The 18,556-nt window shown below is 48.7% G+C and overlaps 1 protein-coding gene across 1 annotated transcript in view; it reads right to left on the minus strand.

Moving 5' to 3' along the window:
- Positions 1–2,825: 2,825 nt before the first annotated feature.
- SUGP1 (SURP and G-patch domain containing 1) overlaps positions 2,826–18,556 on the minus strand; it is a 32,131-nt gene continuing 16,400 nt past the window's right edge. The window contains exons 8-14 of the mRNA XM_045991389.1: positions 13,142–13,497; positions 5,979–6,085; positions 4,964–5,141; positions 4,449–4,555; positions 3,485–3,630; positions 3,269–3,398; positions 2,826–3,010 (exon numbers count right to left, since the gene is read on the minus strand). Coding sequence (XP_045847345.1) covers positions 2,984–3,010; positions 3,269–3,398; positions 3,485–3,630; positions 4,449–4,555; positions 4,964–5,141; positions 5,979–6,085; positions 13,142–13,497 — 1,051 coding nt within the window. The 3' untranslated portion in view covers positions 2,826–2,983. The remainder of the gene's footprint in view (positions 3,011–3,268; positions 3,399–3,484; positions 3,631–4,448; positions 4,556–4,963; positions 5,142–5,978; positions 6,086–13,141; positions 13,498–18,556) is intronic.

The raw sequence follows: 18,556 nt of genomic DNA on the forward strand, positions 1-18,556 counted from the left end.
GGGGGATTGCCAGGGCCCAGGTTCGGCCCCGCCCCGCCCCGCCCCGCCCTGCGCAAAGGTCGCCCCCCGCCGCGCCTTGGTCCCGCAGCCTAGCCTAGCAGTGACCGTCCCCCGCGCTCCCGGGGAGCCTCCGAGGCCCGTCCCCCTGGAAGCGGTCCCTTTCCCCAGCCCTCCCCCTCGCGTCACCGTCACTGGACTCAGCGCGGTTTCAGTGGCCTTCCCCGCCGCCCAGCCTTGGCTTCACTATTAAAGTCTAGAAAGCCGTGTTGCCCGACGCTTCTGCTCTTGAGGCGCGGGACTGCAACCTGGAGGCCCTGGGCCAGATATTTCATTCTAGGGAATTTGTTCTCCAGGCCTCCTTCTGTACTTCTGTTTCTCCGTCCTAAGCCACCTGTGTACCTACCTCACATCTGAAGGGGACCCTTTTAAATGCCACATTCCCGAGACCTTCCTCCCTCTAGGATGAAGGAGACATTGGTCATTCCGCGGGCATGGAGGAACCTGTCACTTGGACACAAAGAGTTCCTTGGATTTGAGTGTTCAGGCAGTGGCCACACACATTTAAACACGTGGCCAGGTGTAAAGCTTTGACTGGGTCTGGAGATCATCTCAAGGCAGGCAGCCAAGGTCATGGTTGGGTGGGGAGGGGGAGGTCTCTTGAAGGACTGTGTGCCGTGTTCCTTTCATATAGCCTGGGCCTCTTGTGGGCAGCTGAAGCTGTGCCCCTGCTCAGTGGGTGGTGTCCAAGGGAGGGAGTCCAAAGGGTGGGCTTAGATTAGGCGTGGAATGCTAGTTTGGTGAGTTTGGAACAGTGTGTCTGGCAGGGAGCCTAGTGAGCTCAGGCCTGAGGCTGAGGTGTGGTGAGGGTCTCAGAGGGTCAGAGGGGAGAGCTGAGGGAGTATTCTCAACAGCCTGCAGGAGGCTGGGCTGGGTCCACTGGAAGACACAAACGGTATTGGGGGGGTAGGTGGCACCAAGGAGGGAACTATAGTTGGGTGGGGAGAGAGTAAGGAAGCAGCGGTTTCCAAGCAGCTTTGGACTCTCACCCATGTGGTACTTGTAGCTGCTGGAAAACAGTAAGCAGGTACCCACTCTGTACCTGCCGTTGGGGGGCCCACAGTCTGTGGGTGGGAAGAGTCATCCTTTTTCCATGCACCTCCTTGTCCTTGTGCCAGCTGGGTCCTTTCTCTGAGCCTGGGCGACAAGATGATCTTCAGGCCACAGACCTGACCATGTCCCACCCAGTTGTCCATTGCCCATGGGTTAAGTTCAAGTTCCTCTGGGCTGACCTGAGGCTCCAGTCTCGTTTCTTGACTTTTCCCAACTCTAGTGGGGCCAACACCCCCCAGGCCTTTCCTGTCGGCAAAATGGACCCTCTAGTATTTCCTCACTCCTTAAAGCAGATCCTAGTGTCCCCTCCTCCACATAGCCCTCTCTGCCACCCCAGCCCCGCTCCTCCTGCTGCAAGGCCAGGGGTGTCTGATCCAGCTGTCTAACAACCCGGCCTCGCATCTGTGTCTGGGACGTGCCTGTACATGCACATTGAATTTGGGGGCCAATTTTCCAACTTTCCACTTGCCTGGGGGTAAAGTCCATGGGCTGAGTCTGGAGAGCCTCCAGGTCCCTAATTCAATTGAAGGGTGACCTTCCCCTGGATGGCAAGGTGCCTGGGACCAAGGCCTAGGGTCCCCATCACTGGAACCTCTGGCTGCCCAGAGCTACTCTTGTGCTCAAGCCCTGGGACCACAGGACAGCTGGCACACATGGGGAAGTCAACCCTTGCCTTGGCCTAGGCACAGTGTCTACGGAGGGGACATAGAGTGGCGTATGTTTTCCCAGCCTGGGCTCTGCTGCTGAGACTCGCAGTCCCTGGATGCCCCCGTTCCCCATACTGAGACACTCCCCAGGCTGCTGCCAAGACAGCAATCCAGTTCTTCTTCAAATTTATCAGTCTCAGGTTCACCACCACGGACCCCATACGACAGACTGGCTGCCCCGGGGCACAGAGCCTATCCACCCGGTTCACACAGTTGGTGCTGCTTACTTAATGACTGTGAGAACGAAGACTGGCCCAGAAGCCCAACTCCAGCTGGAGTCTTCAAGCCCATGAGCCCACAGGGGTTGAGCAGGACCCACGAGGCACATGTGTGGGCAGATGGGTGGGTTGTGGGGATCCCTCAGGTCTTCAAGCCATACTTGAAGGGTGGCTCTCAGATTCTTAGGGCCCCACCCAAGCTGCTCACTCAGCAGCTGCAACTGACCCCAGGTGGTCTCTGCACAAATGTTCCACTCAGGCTCTGGCGATGTGGGGAGTACTTGGTAGGCTGCATCTCTCCACAGAGTTGTCCCCCAAAGGCATGAGCCCCAGGGACTCCCGTGTCCACCCACTGAAAGGATCCAGGGCAGCTGGGGTGGCTTGGGCTACAGCAGTCACAGACTAGCTTCAGGGAGGGGCTGTCGGCGCCACCTGCTGGTGAGGTGACTGTGTCCTGGGTCCAGCGGACCCACAGATCTGAGGAGGGCTGGGCCCTGTCTGGGGATCCCTTCTACCCTAAGCCCTGCGGCACAGGGCCAGCTGGGAGGTCCCTGGTGCCCCTGGTCCAGGTGTAGCCAGGGCTTGGCTGATCAGCCACCAGTCCCTCTCAGAGGATCTGTGGATCCTCCCCTCAACTCTAACCCAGGCTGGTGGGGGAGGGGCCCACAGACACAGGCCTAGGTGGTTCTCATATTTTTCAGGCACTACGGAGCCTTCCCAGCGGCATCCCAGCCCCATCTGCCCAGTCCAGCCCCGCTGCTAAGGAAACAGAGGGGCTTCTGGTGATGGCAAAACCAGGCTTCCATGGTAGGCAAGCACTGGAACTTTAATACACGGCACGACACTCGAGACAATGGGAGGGGCAAGCAGAAATGCAGGCCAGAACATTCCACAGTCCAGGGATGGTCAGTCGTTTGGAAAATACATTTGTGTGTTTTTCCAGAATACTCAGTAGTAAGGCCGTCTGGGGTTGTTCTGTGGGAGGCAAAAAAGATAAAAAGGAGAAGGGGTCAATGCTAAAGACAGCAGTTTCTCCTGCCCAGAACGTTCCAGGGACAGCTTAGCCCACATCCTCCAGAGCAGAGGGTAGGTGGAAAGGTGGGGTGTCGCTAGTGAGACCTGGCCTAGTTGGACTGTGAAAGGAGAGACAGCTCTGTCACCAGCACCGCTGCCCCCTGCTGAGATTCTGGGCAGCCCAGCCAGGAGTCACACGGGGGCTGGGGACACACGCACCAGGGGGTTGGGCCGGAAGCGGTAGGCCAGCATCATCCTCTTGCGGAAAGCTTCATACTCATCATCCTCCTTGGAGAGCTCAGCTGGCCGGTCGATGCCAAAGCCTGCTCCATCTACTGTGGTGGTGCCTCTGCAGGGGGGCAGGGGGATGACAGGGCCAGGTGAGCAGGGGGCCAGGCTGCTGGAAGCACGAGAAGCAGCAGGGGGTGCACTCACTTGTTCACCGGGTTCTTGATGCCCTGGCCCTCTGAGCCCAGCCCGTCACCCTCCTTCCAGCCCATTTTCATCAGCATCTGGTAACCAATGTTCTCCACCGTCAGCTTGAACTCCTTGTACTCTGAGTAGTCAGGCTCTCGGCCTTCCTGCAGGGCAAGGAGGTACCTGTCATCCACCAGGGTTGCAGCTGTCCCAGGTCCGAGCCCTGGCCAGAAAACCACCACGTTCGACCAGCTGGGACCTCCTGCCCATCTGAAGCCTCTGTACCAGGTCAGATTCCTTGAGAACAGACCAAAATGCTCCTTCTCAGGGTCCCCAGGGCCAGACTTTGTACCAAGCTGCCTGGTGGCCAAGTCAACAAGGGCAAGGAGATGGGTCACACAGGCCTCACCCACCACGGGAAAGATTAATGGTTCATCAGCAAAGAGAAGTCCTAGGTTCTGAGGGCAATTCTTTACACAGAATGCTAAAAAGATGAGGTCAGTAAGTTGTTGATGAGGTTATGCGGTACAAGACAGTTTTACAAAAATCCCTCAAAAGATGACATGGCATGTGTCCCGTCAGGTGGACTCTCCTCAGAAGCACAATGACAGCATGGGAGGAATGTGAATTCCTCTTCTGAAGAACCCAGTCCATAGGGCCTTCTGCCTGAGAAACGCTTTGCCTGTAAACTGCACTTAATTGGCTCCACTGAAAGCAGATTTTCCCGGAAGCCCTGGGAGATATTTCTAAAGCAGCAGCTGAGCTGCTTTCTGCTAATTCTCTCCACAGACGGTGTCTATCATCGACAGATGCCTCCTGAGGCAAGAGGGCCAGGCTCCCCCTGTGAATGAGGCGGGGTGGGCCTTGAGGCTGCCTCAGACGCCTGCCCCGTGAGGCTAACAGGAGGGGCTGGGCCACTAGCCTGGCTGCCTGCCAGCCAGCCCACAGCCCCTGCTGGTGCCCCGGGGCCCTCCCAGCTCACCTTCAGGGCCTTGAAGGTTTCCATGAACTTCTCCAGCTCATCCGGTGGCAGGAAGTCTCCGATAAAGTGCTTGCCTCGGCCCATCTTTGTCAGCTGCTCGGCCCACTCTGCCCAGAGACGCGGGGGAAAGTGAGAGAAAGGAAGAGGCGGGGAGCAGGCTGGGTGGCCCCACAGCACAGATGTGAGTCTTGGGCAGGGGGCAGGGACTCAGGTCCCAGGGAAATAAGGTAGCTGGTTGAGGCCCCGACCCAAACCCTGCTCCTCCAGGGAGCCCTTCTAAGTGCCATGTTCAAACAGCAGTGATGGCTCAGAGAATTCCTCTTTTTCCCACCCAGCAGAGGCAGAGAAGCCGAGTCTCTTGCTTCAGACAGTAGAAGTTGCACAGGCGGCTTAAGGCCCCAGGTGGTGCCTCCAGGTGCCTTCCCAGGCAGGCTTCCTGAGCCTGTGGTGCCGAGGGCACAGCCTCACCCGGAGACCCCGGCCCTCACCCCACCCACAATGTGCTCCCGGCGCACCCCGAGTCTTGTCCATCTCCATGCGCCGCAGCTGATGTTCCCAGGTGCCCAGCTCGCTGTCCACCTCCTCGTCACTGTCATAGCCGTGCTGGTGCTGCTGCAGGGCCTTCTCCCACAACAGCTGCATGTCCTGCATCGCACGCTTGTGCTGCATGATCATGTCATACATCTGCTGCATCTGTGGGCGGCACACGCTGGTGGGTGGGGCCTGGGACCGCACGTGCAGGCGGCTAGCCCCTCCGCCTTCCCTGCACGTGCCAGGTGCCCTCCCCCGGGCAGGCACAGAAGCAGGGCTCCGAGCAAGTACTCAGGAAGACACAAGGCGTGCCCCGGCTTCCCCGAACGCCCATGTGGAGCAGGGAGGCCCCCTCTCTGCTGCGCCGAGTCTGGCGCGGAACCCAGCACATCGCAGGCACCCTTGCTGTGGACCAAGCAAGCGCACTGCAGGCCCCTGACCATGGAAGGGCTGAGGGTGAGGCGACACGGCTGCTGGCCCGGAGGAGGTGACTGGGGTTGAGTGTCCCCAAGGACCAACAGACAGGTGCCTGCAGCTCCCCAGGAAAGCAGCAGAGAGGCCAAGTCAGCCCTTACCCCAATCACAGCCCAACACCAACTGAGCATTTGTCCTATTGTTTTGGGCACCCAGCGCTAGCCAGGTCTGTCCTGTCCTGGATGCCGAGGGGCACTGGAAGGAAAACGAAGTGGAGACTACCTAGTCAGGAAGCGCCCACAAGCATGCTGGGGAGTAGCTGCACAGCACCAGCCTCAGGGGCTGCCCAGGCAGTTCGAGCCGGCCTCAGCTCTGGGTCCAGTGCAGGCTGGGGAGGGTCCTTGGGAGGTGGAATGCCGCAGACAGGGCCCTGCCTGCCCAAGGACCTCTCCCCTGACTGTGGGCTCCACCCAGCAGAGGGAGGCTTGGAAAGAACAGCACACGACCACCGAACTGTGAGATGAGGCAGGGGCAGTACCCCACCAGCCCCGCTGGAGCCCGCTTGCTCTGCACCCCCAGACTTACCTCCTGCTGCTCCTTCAGCTGCTTCTTCTGGGCATCTGACAGCTCCGTGACACCCACCAGACCTACGGGCTTCCCTTTCTCATAGCCAAGCCCCTTGAGGTCCTGAACTGGAAACAAGACACAGGCTGGTCAGCCATGGATGCACGGGTCCAGACCTGCTCCTGCATGTGGCACAGTGTCCAGGCACGTGACCTCTCCAGGCAGGCGCTATAGCCCCACGTTGCAGATGTTGACATCAGAACTTACAGGTTGAGGGCCTCACTCAAGGTCACATGTCTGACAGGTGACAGGACGGGGACTTTGCAAAGGCAGAGACATGAGAGCCGAGATAGCCTGTGCCTGTGTGTGTGTGTGTGTGTGACACACTGACTCTTGGAAATAGCCCTGCAGGGAACAGACACCCAGCGTAGACACACAAGGGTTCAGAGTCTGGCATAAGTCTCGGCTGTGTAGCTGTTAGCTCCTTCCGGGGAGGCAGCCGACCATCCTCAAAGCAACTGACATTTAATTTGGCATCAGCTTCGGAGTTTGACTGGAGCCAGCAACACTAATGCACACGAAGATGCTGTGACGGCCCCATCTGGGTGGCGGAAACCACCATCCCTCAGGCGACAGCTTCCTGGGGGAGCAGCTGGGCAGACAGGGTACAGAGGCCCTTCTGGTACATGTGAAGAGCCAGGTCCTCCGAGAACACCAGGGTTGGGGCCTTGTCTGCCAGAACCACCCACAAGTGCTCCTTGGGCCCATGTTTATACCCCAACACCTTCTAGAAGGTCTGTGTGGGAGTCCTATGAACAGGGCAAGGTAGGCAAGGGTTGAGCAGCCTGCTGTGTGCTTGCAGCATGCCCATCGTCCCTCTCCTTGGGCCCCTTTACCAGCAAGCAACCAGGTGGGTTGCTTGTTGCTGATGTATAGAAATACAACTGATTTTTGCATGTTCATGTTGGATCCTCCAACTTCACTGAATTCACTTATTAGCTCTGACAATCTTTTGATGGATTCTTTAGGTTTTCCTGTATGTATGTATGTCCCTTGGGACGATGCGGACCAGTGGGACTTAAACCTGGACATGAGCCCTTGGAGCCTGTGCCTGCACATTAGACCACACGGGGAGGCTTCCTCAAGAGCTGGGAGCTGGGCCAGGCTTCAGGGATGTGAGTTCTGAACCGCGTACACACACGTCAGAAGAGCACTCACGGCCGAGCACCCTCCGTTACTGTGGGCCCTGGAGTTGGACACTTGATGGCAATCTGACCCCAGACACCCTCAATCCTGGGGAGAGATGCTATCTAGAACCCTAGGGAGTAGTATAATCTTCACTAGCTTTTCTCCTTGGACTAGAAGACCATCCTCAGAGCTGGACGGTCAAGGCCAAAAGGCCAGCCATGTAACTTGGGTGATTTGGCCTTCCCTCTTGGCCCATCCTTGCACAAGAAACGTAAGCGTCAGCACCAGGGCACAAAGGCCTCCTTGGCATACTTGTGTGTCCAGGGGCGAGGGCTGTGGAGAGGGTTCCACCTTCCGGGCAGGCTGTGTGGAGGGCAGTGAGCCAGAGGCCATGAGAAAGGCTCTCTCACTCACTCATTCGCACCTGCAGAATGGGATGACAACAGACTCCCCAGCCTCGTGGGTTTGTCGTAGAAAAGGAGAAACAAGACCACATGCTCTGGCCACCTCTGAAACTGTCGAGGAGGAGGACGTTGGAGTGGATTGTGCAAAACTGACTGTGACAATCACGGGGCTTGTCATCATGTATTTCCTGAGCTTTCTATGACAAGAATGGACCCAAGTACTTTAAAGCTTAAGGGAGATAACAGGATCTATCTGTATGCTGTCTACAGGAGACTTGCTTTAGATACAAAGTCACAAATAAGTTGAAAGTGAAAGGATAGAAAAATATACTCTGTGCAAACAGTAACCAACAGCCAGCTGGGATGGCCTTACCAGCATCAGACAAAACAGACTTCTAGGCAAAAAAGGTTACAAGAGACCAAGAAGGAGGTTCTATGTTGGTAAAAAATTTGAAACAGAAAAATGATATAACAAGCATATAGCAAAATTGACAAAACTGAGGAGAGAAATACACAGTTCTACAATAACCACTAGAGGCTTCAATGACCCATTTTTATAAAGGGACGGGGTATCTAGATAGAAAATCAATAAGGATACAGAAGATTAAACACTACAACCAGGGAGACCTAACCGATGCACACAGAACATGCAAACCAACAATGGCAGAATACAGTGCACATGGAACATTCCCCACGACAGATTACCTGTTAGGCTCCAAAAACGAGTTTTAATACATTTTAAAAGACTGAAATCATAACAAATACCTTTTCTGATCACGATGGAATAAAACTAGAGATCAGTAACAGAGGGAAAATTGGAAAACTAAAAAATAGGTGGAAATTAAACAACACACTCTTAAACAATCAATAGGCCCAGGAGGAAATCACCAAGAAAGATAAGAAAATATTTAAGAGATGAATGAACACGAAAGCATTATAGCAAAACAGGTGGGACAGAACAAAAGCAGTGCTACAAGAAAAACGTAGAGCTGTAACTGCACGTAATTAAAAAGAATGATCTCTAATCAATAACCTAACTGTATACTTTAAAGAACTAGAAAAACAAAAGCAAACTAATTTCTAGAGCTAGCAGAGGGAAGGAAACAAAGATAAGAATGAAGATACAAGAAGTAGGGAAGAGAAATACAGAAATCCACAAAACCAAAATTTGGTTTTTTGAAAAGATCAACCAAAGTGACATACCTTTAGACAGACTGCCTAAGGAAAACATGAGAAAAGACTCATTAAAATTAGAAATGAAAGAGGGGATATTACGAATGACTTTACAGAAATAAAAAGGAACTGTAAAAGATTACGATGAACACCTGTTAAGCCAACAACTTGGATAACATGGATGAAGTGAACCAATTCCTAGAAATGTATAAACCACCAAAACTAACTCCAGAAGAGAAAACCTGGGGCGCCTGGGTGGCTCAGTAGGTTAAGGCTCTGCCTTCGGCTTGGGTCATGATCTCAGGGTCCTGGGATTGAGCCCGGTGTCGGGCTTTCTGCTCAGCAGGAAGCCTGCTTCCCCCTCTCTCTGCCTGCCTCTCTGCCTACTTGTGATCTCTCTCTCTCTGTCAAATAAATAAATAAAATCTTAAAAAAAAAAGAGAAAATCTAAACAGATTTATTAGCAAGTAAGGAGACTGAATCAGCAATCAAAAGCCTCCCAATAAACAAAAGCCCAGAACTAGATGGCATTACTGGTGAATTCTACCAACCATTTATTACTATTATTTTTTAATATTTTATTATTCATTTGAGAGAGAGAGAGAAAACACAGAGGGAGAATGAGAGGAAGAAGCAGACTCCCTGCTGAGCAGAGAGCCCTACACAGATCTCTATTCCAGGACCCTGAGATCCTGACCTGAGCTGAAGGCAGACACTTAACTGACTGAGCCACCCAGGTGCCCCGAATTCTACCAACCATTTACATACTTATTTATTTCTACCAACCTTTTTTTTTTTTTAAAGACTTTATTTATTTGAGAGAGAGTGAGCAAGCATGAGAAGTGGAGGGTCAGAGAGAGAAGCAGACACCCCACTGAGCAGGGAACCCAAGGCGGCACTCGATCCTGGAACTCCAGGATCCTGACCTGAGCCGAAGGCAGTCACCCAACCAACTGAGCCACCCAGGCACCCTATACGAACCATTTAAAAGAACAATTAACGGGCGCCTGGGTGGCTCAGTGGGTTAAAGCCTCTGCCTTCGGCTCAGGTCATGATCTCAGGGTCCTGGGATCGAGCCCCACATCAGGCTCTCTGCTGACCAGGGAGCCTGCTTCTTCCTCTCTCTCTGCCTGCCTCTCTGACTACTTATGATCTCTGTCTGTCAAATAAATAAATAAAATATTAAAAAAATAAAAGAACAATTAATGTTAGTAATTCTCAAACTCTTCCAAAAAAGTGGAGGGAATATTTCCTCATTCCATAACACTAGTATTACTCTGATACCAAAAGCAGACAAAGACACCACAAGAAAACTACAGAGCAACATTCCTTATGAATATAGATGCAGACATTTGCAACAAAATACCAGCAAACTGAATACAGCAGCATGTTAAAAGGATTATTCACTATTATTAGCAAGTGGGGTTTATCCCAGAAATGCAAGGGTGGTTTAAACAGAATTCTGGTGCCATTTCCAATGTGTGTGTGGGAGGGTCACCCATACAACGAGCAATTCTCAGACACACGCTGGGTGTCCAATAGGTCAACTCGGTTCTAACACTATCCACCAGGAGGTAGCACTGGATTCCATGGGTTAAGGGGTCAGTGTTTTAAGACTGCTCCCTCCACCCCGGCCACCTTTAACCACCAGCTACAGGCCCGGTCATCACATATGCTACCGGCTGGCTGCAGATCAGATGTTCCAACGATCCCCTCCTGGGTTCAATTAGTTTGCTATACTGGCTCACAGAACTCAGAAAAACACTTTACTTACCGGATTACTGCTTTACTTACGTATCATGCATGGAAATAACTTAGTAAGCCAGATGGAAAAGACGCCCTGGGCAAGGTATGGGGGAAGCGGCCAGGGCTTCTATGCTCTGAATGTGCCATTCTCTCTGAACCTCCACGTTTTGAACCTGGAAGCTCTCTGAACCCTGTGTCTTCGGGTTTTGTGGAGGCTTCAGTGCACAGGCATGGTTGATGAAATCACTAGCTGCTGTTGACTGATTCAACCTCCAGCCCCTCTCCCCTCCCTCGAAACTAGAGCGTGGGATGGAAAGTTCTGGCCCTCCGTTCATGGTTGGTTCCCCGGGCAACCAGCCCCCATCCTTAGGTGCTTTCCAAAAGTCACCTCAGTAATGTAAACCCAGTTGCGGTGGGAAGGGGCTTATTATAAACAACAAGACCCCCATTTCACCTTTATGGCTCTGAAGCTTTTTCATGAACTGAGGACGGAGACCAAATAATACAACAAAAGATGCTCTCACTGCTCTTATCACTCAGGAAATTCCAAGGGTTTTGGGAAACTGTGAGCCAGGAACTGTGAACAAAGACCAAATACATATGAGAAATATTATTTTGGTCATCTGAATGGCCAAATATCTATTTCTAGTAAACCACAATGTCACATGGCTCAATATGAGAAAATTAACCAATGTAATACACCACATTAACAGACTGAAGAAAAAAACCCATGCAATCATTTCACCTGATACAGAGAAAGCATGTGACAAAATCCAATACCACTTCATGGTAAAAACATTCAATGAACTAGAAACAGAAAGAACATATCAACATGATAAACACATAGCTGACATCATATTCAATAATGAAAAACTGAAAACATGCCCCTTAAGGTCAGAATAAGACAAGGATGCCCACCTCCATTCAACTTAGTACTAGAAGTGCTAACCAGAGCAATCACGCAAGAAAAAGAAATAAGAGGCATCCCACTTGGAAAGCAAGAAGTAGAATTATCTCTTGTTGCACATGACATCATCATAATTATACATACAGGAAAACCTAAAGAATCCATTAAAAGATTATCAGAGCTAATAAGTGAATTCAGTGAAGTTGGAGGATCCAACATGAACATGCAAAAATCAGTTGTATTTCTATACATCAGCAACAAACAATCCTAAATGAAAATTTAAAAAGCAATTCTGTTTATAATAGCATCCAAAAAAAAAAATCACTTCGAAACAAATTTAACCAAGGAAGTATGAGACATGTACAATGAAAACCACAAACCATGTTGAAAGAAATTAAAGAAGATCTAGATAAATGGAAAGACATCTGTGTTCACAGTCTGGAAGACTGGTTGTTGTTGCTCTTGCTGTAAGGAAGACATAACTACTGTTAACGTTATTGTGTCCATACTGTCCAAAGCAATCTACAGACTCAAGGCAATCCCTATCAAAATCCCAACAGTGTTGGGAAAAGGAGTTGCAGAAAAGGAGAAGCCCATCTGAAAATTCAAGACCCTCAATAGCTAAAGCTTGAGGAAGAAGGACAAAGTTGGAAGACTGACTTACTACAAAGCTACAGTAATCAAAACAGTTGGTACTGACCTAAGGACAGACAAACAAACCAGTAGAACAGAAAAGAGAGCCCAGAAATAAACCCTTACATCTAAGGACAACTGAGATTTGACAAGAGCGTCAAGATCATCCAATGGGGAAAGAAAAGTCTCTTCAACAAATGGTGCTGGGAAAACCGGAGCTCCACATGCAAGAGAATAAAGCTGGTATAAAAATTGCTTCAAAATAGATCAAAGACCCAAAACTAAAAAAAACTCAGAACATAGGGGCAAATCCTCACGACCTTGAACTTAGCTATGGTTTCACAAATGAAACCAAAAGCACAATGAAAGAAAAAAAATAAATTGAACTTAATCAAAATTTCAAAACATCAAAGGACACTAACCATCAAGAGACTAAAAAGACAATCCATAGATTAAAAGGCTGTATTTGCAAACCATGTATCTGAATAGGGGGTGAACGTCCAGAATATATAAAGAACTCTTACAACTCAACAACAAAGACAATGCAAGTTAAAAGTGGGCAAAGGACTAAAATAGGCATTTCTCCAAATAAGCTACACAAATGATCAATTAGCACATGAAAATATGCTCAACACCATTAGACATTAGGGAAATGCAGGACTACAGTGGGACTCCACTTCACACCTGCTAGGATGGCATTATCAAATGGCAAGGATGTGGAGAAATGGGAACCTGTGGGCGCCGCTGGTGGGACTAGCAAATGGTGCAGCTGCTGTAGAAAATGGTTTGGTGGTTCCGCAAAAAGTGAAACCGAATGACAGTATGACCAAGTGATTGCACTCCTAGGGAGAGACCCCAGAGAATCAAAATCAGGGACGCACACAGTACTTGCAGACCAACGTTCACAACAGCACTATTTGCAGCTGCCAAAAGGTGGAAACAACCCACATGTCCATCAACCGGTGAATGCATAAACAAAGTGTAGTCCCATCCGTGAAATGGGAGTATTATGTAGCCGTTAAGAAGGAATAAAACTCTGACACGTGCTACGACCTAGATGAAGTGTGGAAATGTTCCCTCAGTGAAAGGAGCCAGGCTGTCCTGACAGAGGTGGGGGAAGGGGGTCAGCCCACCTGACAGAGGTGAGGGAGAGGCGTCTACATCCCTCTGTACCAGCTCGGCGGGTGGGAGCTCCACCTTGTCCTCTTCGGGCCCCCACCGGCTCTTTCGCTTCTTTTTCACAGTGGCTGTGGTGGCTGGCTTCCCGGGGATGGCTGGAGCTGGGGTGACTGCAGGCGAGGGGGCAGATGAGGCAGGGCAGGCAGCAGCTGGGGGCAAGGACACCAAGGGGGTCTCAGGAGGGGATTTGCGTTTCAGGCTGAGGTCGGGTGCCATGAGAGTGCCTGCGGGGCCAGCCTTAGCTTTCCGGAATTCTTCCAGCTTCTGGCGGTAGTATTTGTACCCTTGGCTGTTGGGTTCGTATAGAAAGCTGCAAAGGAGAGTGGGGGGGGGCACACTGTCAGCTGGGCCCAAGCCCCCTGCCTGACTCTGGGCAGGAGCAGCTTGGGCCTTGTGCACACGCGCCCAGGTAAGCCAGGGTCATAGGAGGGTTGAGGTCTCCACTATGACCTCCTGCACTGCCAAGCTTCAGTGGCTGCTGTCTCGGGTGGCTCAAGCTAGAGGAATAGCATGGCAGGCTCGCAACTTGTTACCATGCTATTCCTGCGAATGTTACCATGCCATTCCCACTTGTCACTCCCAAGTCCCGGCACCAGCACTATGAGGCACCCATCACAACATAATTGACCCCCTGCTTCGAAGGACAAGGGGTGGGCTCTGTCAGACCCTTCCCAGGCTCTGTGGGGCTTCTTCCCCTGCTGTTCTAGATGAGCACTCTGGTGCCTTCAAACCAAGAAATCCTGAGTTGGGAGAGACACCTGGCACTTGAAAGGGAAGGGTTTGTCCCAAACCTGATGGCCCGACACATCTATGCATCTCTCCGATGTACCGAGAGAGGCATCAATAGCAAATGAGCCAAGACAGAAACACTGAACATCAGAATGGACAGGGACTGGACTCCAACTGAAGGGCAAAAGCCCCACACCTCACTGGAAGTCGAGGACCCCTTGGTCTCTCCCTATCAACTTCAGTCCCAAGTGTAAGGCAGGTGGGGCTGGGTACAGAGCTGGCAGAAACTATGGCTCCCTCTGCACCTGCCCAGCATGTCTCATCTCAGATTAAGCACGTCTTGAGCTGATGGTTCCACCTCTGTGGTCCACACCAGAGCGAAGAGTCAGAGCTCAGTCACAGCACGGGCTACACAGGTTTCCACGTGGAGGGTCCAGACCTGCACTCACAGACTTGGAGTCTGTGGTCACAGCATAATGCTGTGCTGTGAAAGCAATGTGCAAGCTCAAGGATGCTATAAATTCTTTTCATACAAGAAAGACAGCAGAAAGAAGCACCATAGACTGTTTCTATGTGTCTACATGAGAGCCAGGAAGGGGCAGAAGGACCCCAGCCCAGCTAACATCAGTACCTAAGGTGGGACAGAAGGGCAGGGGGATGGTGGCATCCCCCCTGTCTTCCTTCGTACTTCTTCGCCCTAGAGGTAGACAATGTGAACAGATGTACTTCTATTAAAGAAATGGAGTGTGATGCCTGGTTGGCTCAGTCAGCAGAGCATGTGACTAGTGATCTTGGGGTGGTGGGTTCGAGCCCCACGTTGGGCGTAGAGATTACTCAAAAATAAAATATTCAAAAAAAAAGAAAGTGAGTAAGTAATAACCTTTCAAAAACTGAAAGCACTAGGCCTAGGAGTTCACTGGTGAATTCTACCAAATATTTAAGGAAGAAATTATATCAATTCTCTATAATCCCTTTCAGAGGATAGAAGGAGAATATTCCTAACTCATCAACTACCCTAATACCAAAACCAAAGATATCACAAGAAAACTACAGACAAGGATCTCTCATGAACATAGATGTAAAAATTCTCAAACGAGTATTAGCAAACCAAATCCAAAAATGTGTAAGAAGAATTATAGGAGGACGGGGGAGCAAACAACATACATGAAGATTAAGACGTACAAACTTCCAGTCATAAATAAGTCAGGGGGATGAAAAATACAGCATAGGAAATACAGTCAATAATATTGTAATCACTTTGTATGGTGACACGTGGTAACTACACTTCTCATCGTGAGCATTTCGTGACGTTAGTTATCTAATCACTATGTTGTATACCTGAAACTACGTATTATATGTCAACCATACTTCAACTAAATATTTTTTTAATTTTTAAAGAATTATACACAGTGGATTTATTGCAGGCATGCAAAGCTGGTTTAACATTTAAAAAAAAAAAAAAAAAAGCAACCCATCATATCAACAGGCTGAAAAAGATCAAGCACATAATCCTATCAATAGCTGCAGAAAAAGCCTTTGACAAAATCCAACACCCATTCATGATAAAAACAGCAAACTAGAAACATAAGAGAGGGGCGCCTGGGTGGCTCAGTGGGTTAAAGCCTCTGCCTTCGACTCAGGTCATGATCCCAGAGTCCTGGGATAGAGCCCCACATCAGACTCTCTGTTCCGTGGGGAGCCTGCTTCCTCCTCTCTGCCTACTTGTGATCTCTGTCAAATAAATAAATAAAATCTTAAAAAAAAAAAAAAGAAAGAAAGAAAAGAAAAAGAACTTTCCCAACTTGATAAAGAGTATCTACCAAAAATCCTACAGCTAACATCATACTTAATAGGAAGAAAACCAGAAGGTTTCCCACTAAGAATGGAAACAAGGCCAGAATATTGTATCTCACCAGTAAGTTTCAACACTGTCCTAGAAGTCTTAGCTAATGCAATAAAAGAAAGTAAGAACAAGTACATTAAGAAAGGAGAAACAAAACTGTTCACAAATAACATGAGCATCTATGAAGAAAAAAGCTAACTGGAACTAACAGGTGATTGTAACAAGGCTGCAGGATACAAGGTTAATATACAAAAGTCCCTGCTTTCCTATACCTCAGCAATGAACAAGTGGATTTGAAATTAAAAACACAATACCATTTACATTAGTACACAACAAAATGTAGTTCTTACGTATAAGTCTGCAAAATATGAACAGATTCTATATAAAGAAAACTACACAACTCTGAGGAAATGCGTTCAAAACTAAAAAACTTGAGAGATATTCTGTAACAGTAAATAGGAAAACTCAGTATTATCAAGATGTTGCTTCTTTCCAACTTGATTTATAGATTCAATGTCATCTGAGTCAAAATCCCAACAAGTTATTTTGTGGACACTGACTGATTCTAAAGTGTATATAGGCATAAAAGACCCAAAACAGCCAACACAATATTGAACAAGAACAAAGTTGGAAGACTGACATGACCAGATTTCAAGGCTTACTGTCAGTATAGTATCAAGGCAGTGAGGTATTAGTGAGAGAATAGACAAACAGATCAATAGAACAGACAAAGCCCCAGAAATAAACCCATATAAACATGGCCAACTGATCTTTGACAAAGAGGCAAAGGCAGTCCAATGGAGCAAAGACATTCTTTTCAAAAAAAAGAATGGATGTGGACATCTGCATTCAAAAAAATAAAAAAGAACCTAGACACAGACCTCACACCCTTCACAAAAATTAACTAAAATGGATCATAGACTTAAATGTAAAATGCAAGGCTATAGGGCTTCTAGAAGGTAATAGAGGAGAAAACTTAAACGACCTCATGGATGGTGATGACTTTTCTGATACACTCAAGGCACAATCATGAAAGTGATAAGCTGGACTTAATAAAAAAAATTTTTTTTTAAGATTTTACTTGACAGAGAGAAAGCACAAGCAGTTGGAGCGGCAGTCAGAAGGAAAGGAAGAAGTAGCCTCCCCACTGAGCAGAAAGCCCAACATGGGGCTTGATCCCAGGACCCCAGGATCATGACCTGAGCTGAAGGCAGACACTCAACTGACTGAGCCACCCAGGCGCCCCTAAAATTGAAAACTTCTGCTTTTCAAAAGATATCATCAAGAGAAGACACACCACTGACTGAGAAATAATATTTACAAAAGTCATGTCTGATAAAGGACTATGATCCAAAATATACAAAGAACTCTTAAAACTCAACAATAACAAATAACCCAATTAAAAAATGAACTGATGATTTTAACATACACTTCACCAAAGATACACAGATGGCAAATAAGCATACGAAAAGATCTTCCACATCATATGTCATCAAGAAAATGCAAATTAAAACAACACTGAGATACCACTACACATGTATTAGAATGGCCAAAATCCAGAATACTGAGAACATCAAATGTTGGCAAGCATGTGGAGCAACAGGAACCCTCACTCACTGCAGAGGGAAATGCAAATGATACAGCCACTTTGGAAGACAGTTTGGCAGTTTCTTGCAAAACTAAACATACCACACGATCCAGCAATCACGTTTCTTGGTATTTTACCCAAGAGTTGAAAACTTATGTCCACACAAAAACCTGCACACAGATGTTTATAGCAGTTTTCTTCACAATCCCCAAATTTGGAAGCAACCAAGATGCTCTGCTGTAGCTAGATGGAAAAACAGACTATGGGACATCCAGACAGTGGAATATTACTCAGTGCTAAAAAGAAATTAGCTGTCAAGCTATATAAAGACGTGGAAGAATCAGTCTTAAATGAGTATTACTAAGCAAAAGAAGCCAATCTGAAAAGATTACATACTGTTTGACTCCAATTACACCACATTTTGGGAAAGGCAAACTATGGAATCGGTAAAAAGATCAGTTGCCAGGAATTGAGAAGGAAGAAGGGATGAATTATGTGGAACATAGGTGACTTTGGGACAGTAAGAATACTTTATATGACGCCATGATGATGGATACGTGTCATTATACATTGGTTCAGATTCACAGAAGGTACAAGACCAAGAGTGAACCCTAACGTAAACTGCAGACTTTGGGGGATCATGATGTATCCGTGTAGCTGCATCGATTACTACTCTGGTGGGAAATGTTGATAATAGGGCAGGCTGTGCACACGTAGAGGCAGGGGCACATGAGAAATCTCTGCACCTTCCCTTCAATTTTGCTGTGAACTTAAAACTGCTCTTAAAAAAAAAAAAAAAAAAAGAAATGACATCTTAAAAAAAAGTTAAGAGACAAAAGTGAAAAAATTTTCAAGGAGGGAAGGGAACAGTTGGCTGGATGTGAAAAAAGAACCTGGCAACCAGAAAGGGTCGGATATGGATTTAAGGCTATGGTGGGATACGGATTTGGTTTCTGTATTCGGATTTAAAAGATTTTTCAACTTGACAGCATAAGGGTTTCCTGTTAAAATGGCATGGAGTGTGGTGGTGAAGGCACCAGTCTCTGCCTCAGTCCCCCCCACCCCCCGTACGAGGCCAGCAATGGGGCTTGAAAAGAACAACGTGGGTCTCCCAGGTGATAGGTTAAGAGTGGCATGTGACTCATGGGCAATGCTATGCTCGCTGCTACAACCTTCATCTAACATGCCTTCTGATGGACATGAGCCCAC

The sequence above is a fragment of the Meles meles genome, chromosome 20 (assembly GCF_922984935.1).
Source record: "Meles meles chromosome 20, mMelMel3.1 paternal haplotype, whole genome shotgun sequence".
Taxonomy (NCBI): Eukaryota; Metazoa; Chordata; class Mammalia; order Carnivora; family Mustelidae; genus Meles; species Meles meles.